Below are 18,112 nucleotides of genomic sequence, written 5' to 3' on the forward strand. Positions count from 1 at the left end.
CTTTCACAACTCTGGCTTATAAATGTGTGTCAATAGTGGCCAACACGCCTCCTTCTCAACATCTCTTGAGCATGTACCTGTTTAGTATGAAAAAGAGCTTGCTACTGCACTCCTCACAAGCTCGACAGAAACTCACTTCAAATGTAGCAAAGTGCTTGCACAGTAAAAAAAAAAAAAGTAAAAAAAACTAAAAACAGTGTTACTTTTTAACTTTAAAACCCACACGTTTACTGTGTGGGTACCGTTGCCCTCATGTTTCTACAATTTTCAAGAGATGCAATCCAGAGACAGGAAGAGAGGGAGATAGCATAGGCATAAATTACACTGGGGGGATGGTCCACTGCCAGTCAACCTGTTTGGAAGGAGTGCTGCTTTCTTTTGCAAAATGTATATAGTTTTCCTCCTCCCATTTTATGTCTACCTGGACTCAGAAGCCATCATTCATGACATGTTCATTTGAAGTGCATGCATTGTCTTTAGCCACACTTTCCCCTCTTTATTTTCATATTTTTTGTTGAGTCTTTGCAGTTTCTCTTATTGTCTTAATTGCTCTCAACAGTGCAATTGAGCTGCCATTTGATAGCAATTGCAGGTATACAAAAACTGGCTCTTCCTGTACTAATCCAGATTTAGTATGCTATAAATGTATTTCAGCAAAACAATGGCTTTGTTACATGGAGTACATAAGGGATATGCCCTGATAGTATACCATTATTAGCTCTGTTTTGCATGCCAGATACAGTATATAATTTAATCCTATGATAGTAAAGATAATTTTATCATTCTAGTAAAAGATAGACATTGCTGTACATTTAAAACTGTAAAAATAAATAACAATACAAGTAGGTCTAATTATATTAAAATAATAGGCACGAGAATGAAAATTGGAAGAATAATATACCGAACTTAAATTAGGACAAGGACTATATTGTGAAAGGTCTTCATTATGGTAACAGAAAGGATATGGACTTGTGGCCTTATTTCTGTCATCCCAAAAGTGAGTGTTTGGGGGGGGGGGGGATTATATTTTTATATGATTACACAATGCAAGGAAATGTATGTTATTTTGCATGCCATGTTGGCTGATGTCAGTGCTGCCAATGATTGTACATCTTGTACTAAATATAGGCTACTATTATGAACATGACTTCAACATTCCTAAACATTTTTACTTGTGTACTGTGAAGGGGTGTTTGTTTTCAAAGAAAACAAGTTGTCATATTATCTACTGTTCTTTACGGCGTGTGGGACATACTGTATGAAGGAACTGCCATTCCAAAATATATAAAAGACAAGATAGGCCTATGAGTAGTAGGATAGATTTACTGTATATTACACACAGTGTTAAAGAAATGGTGCATGCATGTGTGTAATGGTTTATACACCAGATCAAGTCATATCACACATTGGCTATTTTTGTATGAAGCATGTCAAGCTTTCTATACAGTGTACTGTGTACAGTAGATCTGTTAGCTGACATTTGTCAGTAAATATATCCACTAGGCTACTTCCTATTTTGTGAACAGTCTTCTATTCAATTTTGTTCCTCTCCGATACTGTAAAAAAAATGTTATCTTTTGTGTATGTTTGTGTTGGGCAGAACACATTTGTACGTTTATCATTGTTTTTAGCTTTTACTTAGGAATTAAATAAAGTTAAATATTGTGGACTCATCTCTATACAATTGAGGATTTATTGAGTTAGTTGGTGTTAGCATGAAAATATTGATTTTTCTACGTTGATATATTTTTTGGACAAATAGTGTATTATTTATTATACTTTGAAATGCAAATTTCACATCACATACACACACATCCTTGTTTCCAGAGTTACAATATAGCAACTTTTGCCTACCGGTAAGTTTCAAATAATGCAATAGAATAGATAGAGGCTGTAATATTTATTGACCTAAAGCGCCACTCGGCGGTTTACAGAAATAAGTGCAACAACGCTACATTGTGAAATCAATGTTCCAGTTTCAGTGAGTCTTCGTCTTGAAACAGTAATTAGTTGAAAGGAGCTTATTGGTTCTTCCACGCATGTTGCAGTTTAATTTATACATTTTAGATTGAGTATTGTATGTATGTATGTAAGTATGTATGCCAACAAGGTCCGAACATACAAAAAGAAAAAGAAATAAAAAACACCCTTCCAAGTTCCCACATCCACTATACATAAATCCAGTCCGTGGTTTTCTGAAGGGAACTGCAGCTGTGGCTTGAAGTAAACTGTGTAGTGGCCTAAAGGGATGGAGCTCCTTCCAAATGTAACGTGTGTATGTAGGGCGGGCCTTTTATGTGCTGCTGCTGCTACAGGGATACCAAGATGGAAATCCAGGGGCTTTCTGATGCCCAAAACATTCACTCTCAACATGGCGCCCCACACGGAACAGGTTCGTCCGCGCTTACAACAACGACAGGGGCACATTCTCGCATTTCTAACGAAAACGAAGCAGACGGACTTTGGGAAAACGACAACAACAACAATAGGCCCAGGACATCTCCGTTTCGCCTACTGGCAGAAAATGGCAGCCACCGGACTTGTTTGTCGAGCCGCGGCAAAGTCAACGTGCACAGCAACGAAACCCAAAGTGGTGTTGTTGTTGTTGGACATGGATTCCGTAACGTGAGCTCGTTGAAGGAAACGGAGCTGAACAACGTGCAGTTGCCTCCGCAGGAGTTCTTGAGAACCGCGAGCAAATACGGCGTGGAAATCGAGGACGACAACACATTGCAAATGGCGTTCACTTCTTTCTTCGAAGGGGAAGAAGACGAGGAACGTCCAACTGCGGGTTTACGGCAGCAGCAGCGTGAGCAAGACGACGGCGGCGCCTCCCTGCAGAGCCACAACAACACGAACGGCGGAGCGGCGGCCCCTCCTGGGAGCGCCGTCAACAACACCACCACCGCTGCCTCGCAGAACAAAAACACCCAGGGATTGTATGTTGTTTTCAACGTCGTTCAAGAGAATGGCACTATCAGTGGAATGAGCAAAGACCAACTGGATGTATTACCCGGCGACGACGGGCATACGATGAAAGGTAAGAGCAGGCCGGAGTCTTCTTCTTCCAGAGGTGGCTGGTGTGGTGGTCGTTCAATGGAGGCGGACAACAATAATGTTATGATCCAGTCTAATCGTGAAAACCTGAACTGTGTTGTTGAGGACAAGGCCTTGAGGAAACATGTCTCCGACTGTGGCCTATTAAACGACAACTGCGAGGGCGATGCTGCAGTTCCGTCGAATGCCAAAAATATTTATAACGAGACTGTGGGGAACGTTGTTTTGACAAACGAATATGGAGTGAAGATGTGCGGTCAGATTTGCACTCAACACGATGAAGGAAAGTCATCGCATTCCCACAACAAAGATAGCAGCCGTGCCTTGTTGATGTCGGCAAACGCAGGCACCGTGGAATCTGTGGACATCGGAGAAGCCATGGACACGAACAACTTCATAGTCGACACAGCGATGCTCCGCGAGAATGCCAATACGGACATGGCGTCCACCAGTGAAACCTTCTCTGGGACTATCATGATAAATAACCAAAGCATTGTAGTGACCATTGAAAACGGGATATTAACTCTTGCTGCGCCCCCAGAGGGTTACGTCCAGAAAGATGACGACATGATCAGCTTGAAGGAGCATCTAGGTATGAAAGATCACGAGGACATTGTCCTTCTAAACTATGATAGTGGTACCAAGTCGATAGGGAAAATCAGTACCTTGGCAGTGACTAGCCAGCATGAAGAGCCCCCGCCCCGGCTCGGGTTATCTATAAGTGACACAGAGTTGGCCTTGGTAGACGATTGTTCACTTTCAGATCTGGGTACCTCCTTAGACAACTCTCCCATTGTCAAGCAAGAGGCGGGATCCCTGTGTGCCATAATGGAGGGTGACCTGGTTACCCCATGTGTCAAAACCACAGCTGCATGTCGCAAGGACAACTTTAAGTCTGCACATTTAATCCGGTCCAAGAAAGATACCGTGGTTTCCTTTGGGTGCCCTGAGCCAGACTGTTCGTGCACCTTTGACACTCGTCAAAAGTTGAAAGTTCACCTGCTCAACCACGCAGAGGACCCTCGCCCCTACCAGTGCACAGTCGAAGGCTGCGGCTGGGCTTTTGCCACCTGCTACAAGCTGAAGCGCCACCTCCAGTCCCACGACAAGCAACGGCCCCACGGGTGCCAGTTTGAGGGCTGCGGTCGGAGCTTCACCACCGTCTACAACCTGAAGGCCCACGGCAAGGTCCACGACCAGGAGAACGCCTTTGTCTGTGAGATCTGCAATGAGCGATTTCGTAGTGTGACGCGACTTAACAATCACCAGAGAATGCACTTTGAGCCCCAGAGGCCATACAAGTGTGAATTCCCAGGTAAAAAAACACAACAGTACATGCTTGCAGTACATATAGTCATGTGATACACTGACTAGGGCTGAGATCATCACTTAAATCTTCAAAAATGAAGCATATTATGGGGTACATAGTACTACATACTACATTTACGCTACCTGTTGCATGTTAATGTGTCTCAGTGTCTGTTCCTGTTGATCTTTCTATGATTGTTCTGTCGACCTCCAGGCTGCGAGAAGACATTCATCACCTTCAGCGCCCTCTTCTCACACAACCGCATGCACTTCAAGGAGACGGGCCACTTCACCTGCAGTTATCCAGGCTGTGACAAGCTGTACGACAAGGCATGCCGCCTCAAAATCCACATGAGAAGTCACACAGGTAGGCCATAGTTACAATTTAAGTTGTTGGGCCTAAACTCAGATTAGTGGTATGAAAGTTTGTAAGGCGTGGCTATCTGAAAGCTTTAAGTAAAAAGAGATTTTGTCCTAATGAAGGTCTAAAGACAAATTGTATTTGTTTATATAGTATTTTTTGTAAGTTCCAGACGGTGTGCAGGATCACTCTTTTTATATTTTGATTATGATATTCTCTTGAACACCTGACACTATCGGTGTGCATCGGCCTTCAGACATGTCTGAAAGCTTTGCCAGTGGAGTTTAAAAGACATCACATTCACTGACTTGCATAACGCAAGTAATTAATTTGATTGGTCATGTTTTTCTGCTTGTATTGTGAATTTCGGATTTTTGATTATTATGAAATTCCAGGCGAGAGGCCGTTTGTCTGTGACTCTGAAGGCTGTGGCTGGACATTCACAAGCATGTCAAAGTTGCTCCGACACAAGCGGTGAGGCTGTCTCTACACAAGATTTGTCGTAACATTTCTAGTTTTCACAAGCCTTTTTTGAGTGTTAAGTGTGATTATGTTGGTGTATAACCAGAGGTCCTTACTGTCAACTGACCATATCCCCCTTCCCCTCATGTATCAGGAAGCACGACGATGACCGTCGCTTCATGTGTCCAGAGGAGGGCTGTGGCAAGTCATTTACCCGGGCAGAGCACCTTAAAGGACACAGTATCACCCACCTGGGCACCAAACCCTTCCAGTGCCATGCAGAAGGTCGGTACATTATGCATGAAGAACTAAATATAGGGGTCAGGAGTCAGGACCCTCTTAGGAACATTGCACGCACATTTGCACTCAAGGACCACAATGGAAATAAGCTCTCAATCTTTTATGCGTTTTATCCTAATGTCAATCAATTCTGAAATAGTGGTGGTACCTCCTTATTTAATAGGAGGTACCACCACCATAGGGGACCATATCAGTGTTACATACTTACTACAGTACATATTTACAGATGAAATGTGCCAGGTGGTTGAAAAGTCTTTTGTTGAGGCATGAAACGCAGAAGTGAAGCATGACGTCCTGCATGCCTCTGTGCACATTAGTGTCCAGCACACATACAAAGCACTCCTCAACCACCCATGTTAATATGACCATGACGAGATGATCAATTGTGTAAAAAACATTTGTCAACAAAACAGTCGGGGCGATAGAAGTAAATCATGCAACATGATTTTAGTTCTGTGCAGCGATCCGGTGGTTGGTGAAGAACATTGCCAATAGGGTCTGTGATATTGTGAACGGATTGTGATCCACGATCTGCCTTTTCAGACATGTTGTTAGTATCTTGCTGCAGTATACTATCAGTTGCAGTTCTATACCTTATTGTATACTCTGTAGTACAAATGTACAATGATGTCGCTTGCAAAATAATTGGTAATTGGTCGCATGATGTCTTCCATGTCTTTGCGTTTTCTTTTGTTTGCTATAGGTTGTAATGCTAAGTTCTCAGCACGCAGCAGCCTGTATATCCACTCCAAGAAGCATAAATTGGATGCCAGCTCCCTGCGGACACGGTGCCCTGTGGCAAATTGCTCCAAACACTTCTCCTCACGCAGCAGCCTTAAGAGTCACATGCTCAAACATCACCACCTTAGTGCTGGTTAGTAGTAACACACACACACACACACACACACACACACACACACACACACACACACACACACACAATGCATATCCTTGGCTTGCCTTTTTTATATTGCATAATATAATGTGTGTTTTGTTCCAGATGTTCTCAGCCAGATGGAAACCACACCCTCCCTGACCCCCAGCAGTGAGCTCATTAGCTCCACTCCGACGACTGTTGCTGGCCCAGGCATCACCGGAAGTGATCAGCTGACAAACTTGGACCTCAACTCCCTTTTCTCCAGTGTGCCTGGGGGTCCTGCCCCCACTTCGGGTATTGGAGTCGGGGTACCTGTGGGTGGGACCAGTACAGCAGGCGCCTTTGCAATGGACCTTTCCCTGGTCAACTCGGGGATTCTCACCATTGATCCGTCCTCAGTGGGAACCACACTGAGCACTGGTGCCAGTGCTACTCTGGCCAAAGTCGTGGACCCGCTGATTCTAGCTGCCAGCACAGACATAAGCTCCCACCATGGACTAGAGGGGACGGTGGGAGACGTTCTCCCCCCGCAGGGCACCCTCAACCTCGACGATGTGCAAGCGGTAACCCCAGAGGCTCTGGGGACCCTTGCGGCCCTCAGCATGCAAGGCAATGTCTCATCCGTTGACCACACACTCGCACACCCGCTTAGCTCATCGAGTGCACTGAGTGTGGAGCCCACAGTCTCCTTGGCTGTGGCCCCTGTCGCCGAGCTGCTGTCTTCAACCTCCAAGGTGGTGGAGGTGGGAAGTCAGGGTGGAACAGGGCCCCTGCTGGGCTGTGTGGAGGTGCTTGGCCCTCAGGATGGAGGGAAGGTCCTCACACAATTTGTCTTCCCTGGTCACAGTAGTAACAGCAGCTTCAGTCCACAGAAAGACCCAGAGCTCAATGCTGTATCACCAAGCAGCTTCCTGGTGAGCCATGTGGGGTATATTGACTGTTCTAAAGAGATTTGTTTTATACTGTGGTTTTGTGATCCATAGACTTTGTTCTAATTGAATCTGCTGTGTGTTTCATAGGAGAGTGGAGGGTCAGCCAGAACTGACTACAGAGCCATACAACTGGCTAAGAAGAAAAAACAAAGGGGTCCAGCAGCTGCCACTTCAGGTAATGCGCGCACAACACACACACACACACACACACACACACACACACACACACACACACACACACACGTATGTATGTATAAGATGAATGTACATGAACTAGCACAAAAGAAAAAATTTGCCTCAATTTAATATAGTTACATAATACATATATATAATGAAATATAATAAATAACTTTTTTTGTTATCTTCTAAGGGAATTTAGGATTGAGCCAGAGAAAAAATAAAGGTGGGAAGGCCTCAACTGCCTCTGCATCATTGGTTGCCCCTGGTGCTCGATATGGTGAAGGTGCCACAGCGGCCAATGGGGGGCTGACTCTGAGGGACCCTGTCACCGGCGCCCAGTATGTTCAGATCCAACTGCTACAGGTGAGATCCTGTTACTTCTGATTTTAACAGGTTCCATCCATCCGACGTGTCCACACGTCATAAGCAATCCAACCGACGGGTTGCAAATTTGTAATGATGTGTGTCCTTTTTTAAATTGTTTCGTTCATGCGCGGTCCGGTCTGTTTACCGCTGCAGAAAGAATGCCTCGTCTCTCCTAATCCAGGGCGCTCTCCGTGGTTTTGATCTGATGGATATAATAAGCTCTTCATTTCTGACTTCTCAACTGCCTCTCGTTCAAAACATGAACGCGATAAGGTTACAGCAAAAGTAGTGGTTTAAACATACAAACAATACAGGACAACAACAGACATGAGACACCATAGCATAAACAGAGGTCTGGGCGCATCTAGTGCAGGTATAGAATCAAGGATAAAAAATAAGAAAGCCTACATCAGAAGGATATAAAGGATATGAAGTGGATATAAAGTGCCGGCATAAAGTGCTTGTTTCAGCATATCATCACCACATTACATGTTACTGGCAGCGTTGACTGCACGAATCGAGGCAGGGACAAAGGAGTGCTTATATCTGTTGTTTTTGACAACGGGGGCACCCAGACGACGGCCCGATGGCAACAGCCTGTACTCTGAGCGACAATATTGAAACGAGAGAAAGGTAAGCAAGCAAAAAAATCTCAGTTTTTTTCCGGAACATAAGGGGGGGGGGGGGGGGGGGCTTTACAGAGTAAAAGCGACCATGTCTTCCCAGCACCCCAGAGCTCCTATTTTGAAGGAACCCCGGGGCTCATTGTGTTCAAATGTAACTGTTAAATGGAAGGGAACTGCATCATGGAAGTGTGAACTTGATTATGAGAACTGGGGTCCTCATGTTTATTTTATAATTGTTGAGGTGAAACGTTACACAAGTGAATTATGTATTATGTATTGCTGTCTGACATCCGTGCACTTATGCTTGCCTGTTTGGTGGGTTTCATGGCATGAAGAGGCTTTAAAGGAGTACCACTCAAGCAACTAAAACTTGGTTAATCTGCATGTGCACACAGGATGACCCAGCCAGCGACGGGGAACTGGCCTTCCAGCTGAGCTCGCAACCATCGAGCTCCCACTCTCAGCTTACTGTTGACCTGCCCGTCAACATTTTACAAGTGAGATGATTCCTTGTTTACTATACAATATTATAAAGTAAAATCTTCCTCATTTGGTAACTTGTATTTAAGTTGAACACCCTCAAACTGAGTCACCCAAGGAATTAATCTTTAAAAACTTTTTTTTGGGTCCCCCTTAACATTCTATGAGGTACTACGAGTTCCATAAATGCCTGTCTTTGAGTAAAACTCTAACTCTGTTGTCTCACCCAAGGAACCATCGGTCATGGCTGAGGACGACAATGGCTCTGATAACTCTCAGTTCACAGGAAGCACCATCAACCTGCAGGATCTGGAGTGAGCACACAGGGGCCCGAGGGTATTTGAAGAGAGCTCACCAGAGTGACCTCACACATACTCACAAGAGGATGCTGTCCACTCACAGGACATAGGTTAACACCAACCAACATTTGTGAGATCTTTTATTCCAGAAACAAAAACGAAACATTGATTAATCTTTCAGGATCAGGATTTTTTAATGCTTTTTGGATACATGAGAAATGTAGTGTAGGGACAATAATTGATTCATCCCTTCAGCCAATGCACCTTGAGAAAAGTAGAATCATGAACTGTAGAAGGTATTTGTCTCTTTTAACTCTTGTTTCTATGGTTTATTCCACACATGATGTAACTGCTAACACTCCTATGTCAAATTTGCTTGATGCCTAATTGCACAAGAGGCTCTCATGTCTGTTTTGTCAGTCGGTGTTAACAGCACTGGTGCTTGTTGTATGGTGCCACATTGCCACTCATCCTAACCGTTGGCTGTCTATGCTCTGGTCCATAATGCCTTTATAGACACCTAATGCTGTGTTCATAACTTAAGTTGGGTCAATTGCTTTATTTGTTTATTTTATTTTTTAACATTTGTTAGATTTATTTTTCTATCAATAGCATTTACATGTTGAAAACATGCTGGTCCTTCCCCCTTGTTTATATCTGTAATGGGTTTTGTGATTGATTTAATCTGTGTTATTTATTAGCTTTGGGTTTACAGAATGGCAAAGCCAAATGCAGAGATGAAATAAAGGATCGAAGCACAATCATGAATATTTTGTTTAGAGTGGCTCATTTTGAACTTTATCATTGTCTTTATAATTTCGGACAGATCGCACTAGTTATAACTTACTCAAGTTGATCTGGCCACAATCGGACTGATTAATTTCATCCAGGACGTCCGTTTTAGTGGGCAGAATTGGTTGTTGGTTGAAATCGGGTGATATTCTGGGACAGATCTGACTAGTCTTGGTTTGACTTGATCTTGCCCCAATCGCGACGTCACCAATTTGTCCAGGTCCTGACCGTGCTTGCTGGGACAGTTCTACATCATTTTAGGTGAAGAAATAGGCATGGATCTCCTCTTGGTCTGAGATGTCCTTAACATTGTTGAGTTTGACCTTACGGGCAACAGGCTTAGATCTGGGCATCAGCTTTCTTCCACTCTGAAATGAAAAGGTAGAACATTTATCTTATTTTTATTTATTTTTACTTTATAATGTTAGTAGTCATGGCGCTCTTTTCCTTTTGTTTTGCAGATGGTTTCCCAGATTGTAATGTTAGTGACTACACTACTGTATATCTTCTAGAGTAAATACTGCTCGATTATTTCCTGTATATGATGACAAATCATAATTTAGTGTATCTTACAGTATTTTTTATTAATTATGAGAAACACCTACCTTTTTCTTGACAACCGCTTGAGCTCTCTCCAGAGACTTCTTTAGTCTCTCCTCCTGTTTCTGTTTCTGCTGCTGCTGCTTCTCCTCTCTCTGCCTGCAGTAGAAGCAGGAGAAAGGGGTTTCAAACGGCATGGTGAGTTTTGGTGACCAACTTTCTACAGGTGCATATATGGTAAAAAATCCTGTCCGTTTTGGAGGAACTAGCTATTATTTAACCTGTGTATTCCAGTACAGAGGACTTAGAAGATCACATATCTTGGACTCAGTCAACATTCCAGCATTGGCCAGATGGGCTGTATACCACTGTATACCTCATCCTCCTCTCCTTCTCCTTGATCTTCTCCACTTTCTCTAGAGTGTCTGCGGGGATGCTCTCGATGTTCTCCAGCAGAGTGGACACACGGTTCTCGATGTGAGCCAGCATCTGCACAGTGCTGAGGTTGGCCTTCTTGTCACCCACGCAGCTGCGGTACACTTCCTCCACTTTGCGGCCAAGTGCATCCAACATGCTGTCCTGATGAAGAGGGGACAATGAACAGAAAATGGACGGAGGGAGTGAGAATCTTTATTTTTTTTATATTTTGAAGAGAGGGACCTTCTAAAATGTATGTGAACTCTGTCCATTTGAAATGGGGACAGAATGCATCGTTACCTGGTCCTCGGTCTTGACTTTGCCAAAGCTGAAGAGGCGGACCTTCAAATCCAGCTCAGCAGCTCTCTTCTTCTCTCTGGCGATAGTCTCGGTCATGGTCTCAATCTGAGATGACAGCTGTGCTGCATCTCGTTCCCTAGGGGAATGAGAAAAACAACCACTGATGAAGATGGACCGAAGAGAAAGAATGGAGTAGAGCTCTTCTTTTAAGTCCAGTGTTTCCCAACCCGATGAAAAGCTCAACATTTTATTTTATTTCATTTTACTCCCGTGTTACTCTCGCTCTCTCTCTCTCATTAGCAGGCAACAGTGCAGCACTATCCCTCTCTCTGTTTCTGGCACAACAGCACCCCTACTGGCACTCATAGTCATATACTGGTGCTCATTAACCAACACAGACACACATAGGTGAACACAGGCATAGGTGAACACGGACATTGCTGTTCCTTGGAGTGGTTGCACCACTCAAAAACACTCCCAACTGTACCAATGTGAAACCATTCAATAATTTCATACTTTCAATAGCAAAAGGAGAAAACTGCCTCCCCCTGGCCAGCCGGGGCGCCTGATGGAGGGAAAAGGAACTGGTTGGAATAACGTGTTCCTTCCACGCGCTACGTCCAACCAGGGAAACTCCCCCCTGTCAGGTGTAAAGGAGCAACTTGGACACTCAGGCATGAAGGAAGCATGAGTTCAAGTCCGTTGCTCTCCCCTTGTCCCCCATATATGGGGACTAGGTTGGTGGAGGGTGTGTAGAGCCCAGGATCACATTAGATGATTTGACACAGGGGTGAAAAATGGGTTACAAAATCGTGGGATAAAAAAAGAAATAGCTAAAGGAGATCTACAAGCTCACAGTGTGACGTATAGTGATCTTGTAGATCTGTTGTAGTATAGGGCTTAAGTGGTAAACGTGTAGCATACAAGCCAGCAAATGGAGTTAATCAAAGTCAGTTTAACCACTTTAACTAAAAGCTTTAAGAACAGCCGATATTTTCTAGATCTTTCAAAAATATTTTTGGGAAAACGTTTAACAAAACAAAACTTCTATGGGGTCCCTGGGAGAAAACATTTCCATAATGGGGGTCTGCGGCCACACATTAATTTGGGGGTCCTTGACATAAAAAGGTCTGAGAAGCACTGCCTTAAATCAGTGGTTCCCAAAGTGGGGTCCGGTCCAGGGGTCCTTGAGGGAGTTCCAGGGGGTCCCCAGCTAAATGATAGTTTGGAACCAAATGGACCCTCATGGGTCTTTAACTCTGAGAGTGTACAAATGGACCCTAACAGGTCTGTTTGGTTTCAGAGTTAAATTAACATTGATTTTGCAATATAAATTGGGGATCCCAGAGATAGAAATGCCATTAAATTGGGGTCCGTAGTCTAATGCGTGTCAAACAGAGGGTCCTTGAAATTAAATGTATTGAGAATCATTGCTAGAGCCGTAAGAATATTGCCATATCTTTTCAAATGGGGGTCCGCAGGTCTAGTTGAATGTCCTTGACATGAAAAAGTTTGGGAACCACTGCCTTAAATGACCGTTGAGCCCCAGCCTTACGTCTTCCTCTTGCTGTTCTCCAGTGCATGCCGCAGCTCCTCCAGTGCCTCCTCTGTCTCCGTGGAGTTTTGAATCAGAGAGAGGTTCTGCTCCTCCAGCTCTGTCAACAGGTCCAGCAGCTGCTGGGGCTCTGAGAAGTACAGCTGTGGCTCATCCTGCAGAGGGCGTCACATCACCACCACACACACAGCAGGTATAAAGAAACTGTACACACACAAACACTCAAAGCTGATGCTACCTGTGTGAATTATATTACCAATTCTTGGGCACTGACTGACCTCATATTCTGGGCTGTCGCTGTCCAGTTTTGAAAAGGGGGTCCTGAAACGACATTAAAACACAGTTAACGTTTGTAGCTCTATAGTGATCATTACGGTAGGTCTGGAATCATGTAAATCTTTTTCCATGTGTTTTTAAAATGATATATAATAAATTTAGCCTTGCCCAAAAATAGTTAGCCATGTCCAAAAATACTTTTTACTTTTTTTTTTGCCTTTAATGATATTCCCAAAAGTAGAGACGTCCTTTTAACCCATTCGGGACAGGAACCCCTTTTGGGGTTCTTTTTGCTATACAGTATAGCAAGTCATGTGGTTAAAAATCTCCAATGAGAAGTATAATTCCTTACGGTGTGCGTGTGCGGCTGTTGGCTGAGGACTTGGTGCTATGTCCAGAAGATGATCTGCATTCTCTTATTGGTGGCAACTCTCGACCCATTCTGGTCACACCTGAGTGTGTATATTTGTGTGTGTTGTTATTCTGATCATAATTATGACCACAAACAATTCTATTGTATGTTACTCATCATAACGATCCATGTTTATTATCATTTGATGATCCACTTGGCTGTGATGAATTACATAAAGAACATACCACGCCTGTGGCCTGGCTTGATCTCAGCATGGTGATCTTTCTCCTCGTCATGAGCATCTTTGTCAGAGAGCAGGGCCTTAGCAGCGAGGATGGCCCTCTGGGCTTCTTGCCACTCCGGAGGGGACAGCTTGAACAGGAAGTCTTTGTACATGCTGTAGTCCTTCATGATTTCCTCATTCTTGGAGATCTCACTGCATGGTCAGATTTTGATCAATGCAAAATAATTTAAAGTCCATTCACCCGATTGTGGTACGTGGCACTTTTCCCCACACAAACTAACATAACTGGTTAATGGTGCCTATATAGCACCATCATGCATGGCATGGTTGCCTCACACTGAAGGTGGAGGCAACAATGCAAGGTGAGCAATCTGTTCACCAGAAGCAGTTACAGTAAGTGTATTGCTTAAGGACATAAGCCAGGAAGAGCTGGGGACTGAACCAGGAACCTTCCGATTCCATTCTGCCTCCTGAGCCACTGCTGCCCAACATGAATGAATGGACATTGTAAAACACTGTACACAAAAATGCAACTAATGAGGTTTTTTACTTTTACATTTTCACTTATTAGGCCTATGCAACAATAATACAGGACACACACACTTTGTGACATCACAATGTAGTATGACAACATCCCACACCTTTTAATGGTCACCATTTCAGCTGTCAATCTTTTGATCTCAGCGATCCTCTGCAGTTTGGTTTGGGTCTCCTGCTCAGCACTGTACAAAGGCAAATTCAGCACAACAGATTTTGTACCCAGACAAGTGCTTACGTTTCCCTACACATTTAGGACAATCAGCATACACAATATGATAAGAAGCCTCTACCTATTAATGAGATAGTAATTTACATATAGGACTACTTTTCACATTATGTTGCAGTTAACATTAGTTTAGGGTTAAGCTTCCTAATTTATTTTAGGTCAGTGCACACAGAGCATATTCTGGTTTTCTGGTTTTGTTGAAGCAGCTTATAATAACCAACAATCCACTATTTTGCATCCTCAAGAACCTTGATAGACTCTGTTTGACCTGTATATTAGATCATATAAATATCACAGTACCATTATTGTGACATATACTATTTTTTTGTTCTTATTTATCTTGTCAACCAGTTCAAACAAAGTCCCACGTCTGACTGGGCAGATAGCCAATCATAGTTTTGGATAATGGGTCGCACGTGAGCTTGCCAAACAGATTCCAGGTGTGGCTACTAGTGCAACTTTAGACTCCTGGATAACCTCACGCACCAGGCTTTCCACCACGGAGGAAAGCCTGGTCTGTGTTACTAAATCACTGTGTGATCCAGTATCACTGTGTGATCCAGCTCAACAGGAAAGAATGTGGCGCTTATGCATCGGTCCCTGGTTTGAACCCTCCTACCCAGGCTGGGTAGGACCTGAAGCATTAGCAGCATTAATCAATGTCAATACAGGACTGATTATTAGTATTATGTAAGAATCCAGCTTACGTTTTCACAGCCTCCACAGAGTTCTTGTTGTTCTCCTTGAGAAACTCCTCAAACAATAGGGCATCGCGCTCAAGTTGCTGTTCAGCACGTTTCAGCCTCCTTTCTTCTGCCACAGTGGCATCCTCCAGTTTTTTCATCTCTGATCGCTTCACCAACAGCGAGTACTGAAAGATGGTAGGAAAGCAGAGAAACTGAGGTGAGGACAGTTAGAGTAGGATTAGATGTCATACTAAGCAGTGGGTGAAGCTAGGGGGTGCAGAGGGTACAGCTGCTCTCGGATGGATTTGTATACCAGTCCTGGTTTCCATTCATATAATATTCAGAATATTGTATGAATGAAAAGCAGGATCATGATTTTATCAAAAGAATATGTAGAATTTTATATTCTACATTATATTCTTTCACTAATGATGCCCGACAGAGTGCATTTATTAGCTAAAGATCAACACAGGACAATTGCTTTCATCTACCTGGTCAGTGTAGCCTATTTCATTCATTGATAGATAAGTTGTTCCTTTTATTTTTACACTCGGCATGTATGGCCAAGTGGTTAAACCCGTCAACGTAGATAGATTTTCTGTTAATAAAAAAACCCAATTTACTTCCTTTAAGAAAATAACAAAAGGATTCAGCCATGACGATTTTGACCAGGCAAAACTTTATTGATCCCTGTGGAGAAATGTAGGAGCAGTCACTGAGCAGAGACCAGTTTAGTTCCCGCTTTAAGGTCAGTACCTCGGTCAAGGTCGCTGGCAGGAGAATGTCTCTAATGTGCACGTATTTTTGGTGCCGGAAGAAACTGTGTAAACATAGCAGGGAGAACATGCAAATTCCACACAGAAAGGCCCCAGTTGGGGTCCATTTCAAGACTTTCTTGCTGTGATTCAACAGTGCTACTGCTAACCACAGAGCTTCCAATAATCAAGCTAGTAAAAAACAAACAATGACTGCTGGTGCACAGAATGCATACTTTCTTATCAAGATATATATCAGTTATCCAGATACATAATTACATTTCATTTATATACATTGAAGATCTTGGAGACTCTTACTTACCTCCTGCAGAAACTTCTCCCGTTTTTTGGTGATAAAGTCCTGTATGCTCTCTTTCTCTATATTTTCTGAGGAGAATTCACATCGGTTACGTTAGTGTGAGACAGTGAGCAAATACAGTAAGTGGAAACTCGGTAGTAAAATATCAACATAAGTCGCAGTGGACAACCAACCTTGACTAATAGGTTATAATATCAAGTCAAACTTTATTTCTACAGCACATTTCCTGAGCAGGATGGGGTTGAGATATATGGGGTTGAGATATATGTATCCCAGACAGTATGTACTGTATGACAGATATTAGGACTCGGAGTAGCATCATGCTAACATAATTATATTGACAAATAATTATATATATTGTACTGTACAGATTACTTTCCAATTTAAGTCTTGGAAGGCTTTTAATATGGCCGTACATATAGTTTGATTATTTGTAGACTACAATGTTGACCTCTGCACCAACACACCTTGTTTAATCATGGCCATCTTCAAGGCCTGCTTGCCAGGTAAGCTGTGAGGTCGGACGGGATTTTCCTTCATACAGTCCAATTTGTCCATCTTCTCTCTACATTGGCGATGTAATTCAATATTTATCCTTCATTGTCTTTCAATGAAATCATATTGTGATGACTGGAGCATAGCCTGAAGTCGTAATATACAATTCTGTTGTCTACATTAGTACATTTATTTACATCCCAATTTAACAAAACACTGTGAAGTATTCATTTATGGCCGGACACAGTTGACATTAGTGGCCATTTTGTGGTTCCCCTCAAATTCCCTCCATTCATTATTCCCATAGATATTTCCAAAAATGTATCTCAGACATGACATGAAGTCCAGCAGCCCTTACTTCTCTCCCTCCTCTTCGTCCAACTGTTCCATCAGTTCTCTCTGCTTTGTCTTCGTACGTCCAGTGAAGGTCTGTCTCTCATGGACAGGCAGAGCCAGGTACTGACGCATCTCCTGGAACACATAGGAGGGAATACTGTAGGCGGCACTTGTCTGCCCACAACTCTCATCCAATTGACCATTTTCAATTATATTCAATGCCTGAATATGACATAAGAGCTAAATGGCTGCCATGTGAAGATAATGATAATGACAATGTTTTGGAGTATGACATTTCTCTCTCTCTCTCTCTCTCTCTCTCTCTCTCTCTCTCTCTCTCTCTCTCACACACTCACTCTCACACACACACACACACACACACACACACACACACACACACACACACACACACACACACACACACACACACACGCATGCGTTCACGGTGCACACCTCTTTTTTATTCTCCTTTTCCTTCATCCTGAGCAGAAAAATGCTGTTGTCCTCTGGCACTTTGAAGGGGCTCTGTCTTATCTTTATCATTCTCGAGTCTACACACACACACACACACACACACACACACACACACACACGTACACACACATGTGTACACACACACACACACACACACACACACACACACACGTGTGAAACAAAAGTCTGTCTGTCTGTCTCTCCGTCTCTCTCTCTCTAACTCCATTGGTTCACCCTACCTGTTTTAGGTGGTTCAATAACAAGGCCTGTATTTGAAGCAACCAGGCTACCTGACTGCATCTCGGCTGCATCTGTCAAATAAGAATATAGAGACCATACACATTATTTGCAACCACACTGATCCTTAGTGATATTATCTAGCATGATTTTAAATACCATAAGACTCACTGGAAGGTGACGCTGCTGACAATGGTGGCAACATCTCTGTAGGAGAGTAGTAGACCCATTAAAAGTTAGTGTTGGACGCTAATGAGCTTCTCAAATTTGACCTATAAGCAAGCTGTAGTAGGATTGCCTCAGGTAATGGCACAGGATAG

General features: G+C 43.2%; 2 protein-coding genes across 2 annotated transcripts; one reads left to right on the forward strand and one right to left on the reverse strand.

Moving 5' to 3' along the window:
• The first annotated feature begins 1,900 nt into the window (after window positions 1–1,900).
• Window positions 1,901–10,016, forward strand: LOC308329993 (zinc finger protein ZXDC). Its single transcript, XM_080784581.1, has 10 exons — window positions 1,901–4,372; window positions 4,580–4,732; window positions 5,122–5,200; window positions 5,343–5,473; window positions 6,192–6,362; window positions 6,489–7,279; window positions 7,385–7,472; window positions 7,668–7,840; window positions 8,865–8,966; window positions 9,181–10,016. The coding sequence occupies exons 1-10, from the start codon at window positions 2,296–2,298 to the stop codon at window positions 9,265–9,267; spliced, it is 3,852 nt and encodes a 1,283-aa protein (XP_080640707.1). The 5' UTR covers window positions 1,901–2,295; the 3' UTR covers window positions 9,268–10,016.
• A 178-nt stretch (window positions 10,017–10,194) lies between these two features.
• On the reverse strand, window positions 10,195–17,624 carry cfap100 (cilia and flagella associated protein 100; the record flags this gene model as incomplete). The annotated part of the gene is made up of 15 exons (XM_080789149.1): window positions 10,195–10,408; window positions 10,646–10,739; window positions 10,957–11,159; window positions 11,298–11,433; window positions 12,853–13,007; window positions 13,131–13,173; window positions 13,481–13,580; window positions 13,726–13,916; window positions 14,366–14,505; window positions 14,917–15,040; window positions 15,198–15,361; window positions 16,254–16,318; window positions 16,718–16,815; window positions 17,104–17,216; window positions 17,535–17,624. 15 exons carry the CDS (start codon window positions 17,622–17,624, stop codon window positions 10,298–10,300), a joined length of 1,827 nt encoding a protein of 608 aa, XP_080645275.1. The 3' UTR covers window positions 10,195–10,297.
• Between the last annotated feature and the right edge of the window lie 488 nt (window positions 17,625–18,112).

Source organism: Protomyctophum bolini (assembly GCF_963924005.1).
Source record: "Protomyctophum bolini genome assembly, chromosome: 2".
Lineage (NCBI taxonomy): Eukaryota > Metazoa > Chordata > Actinopteri > Myctophiformes > Myctophidae > Protomyctophum > Protomyctophum bolini.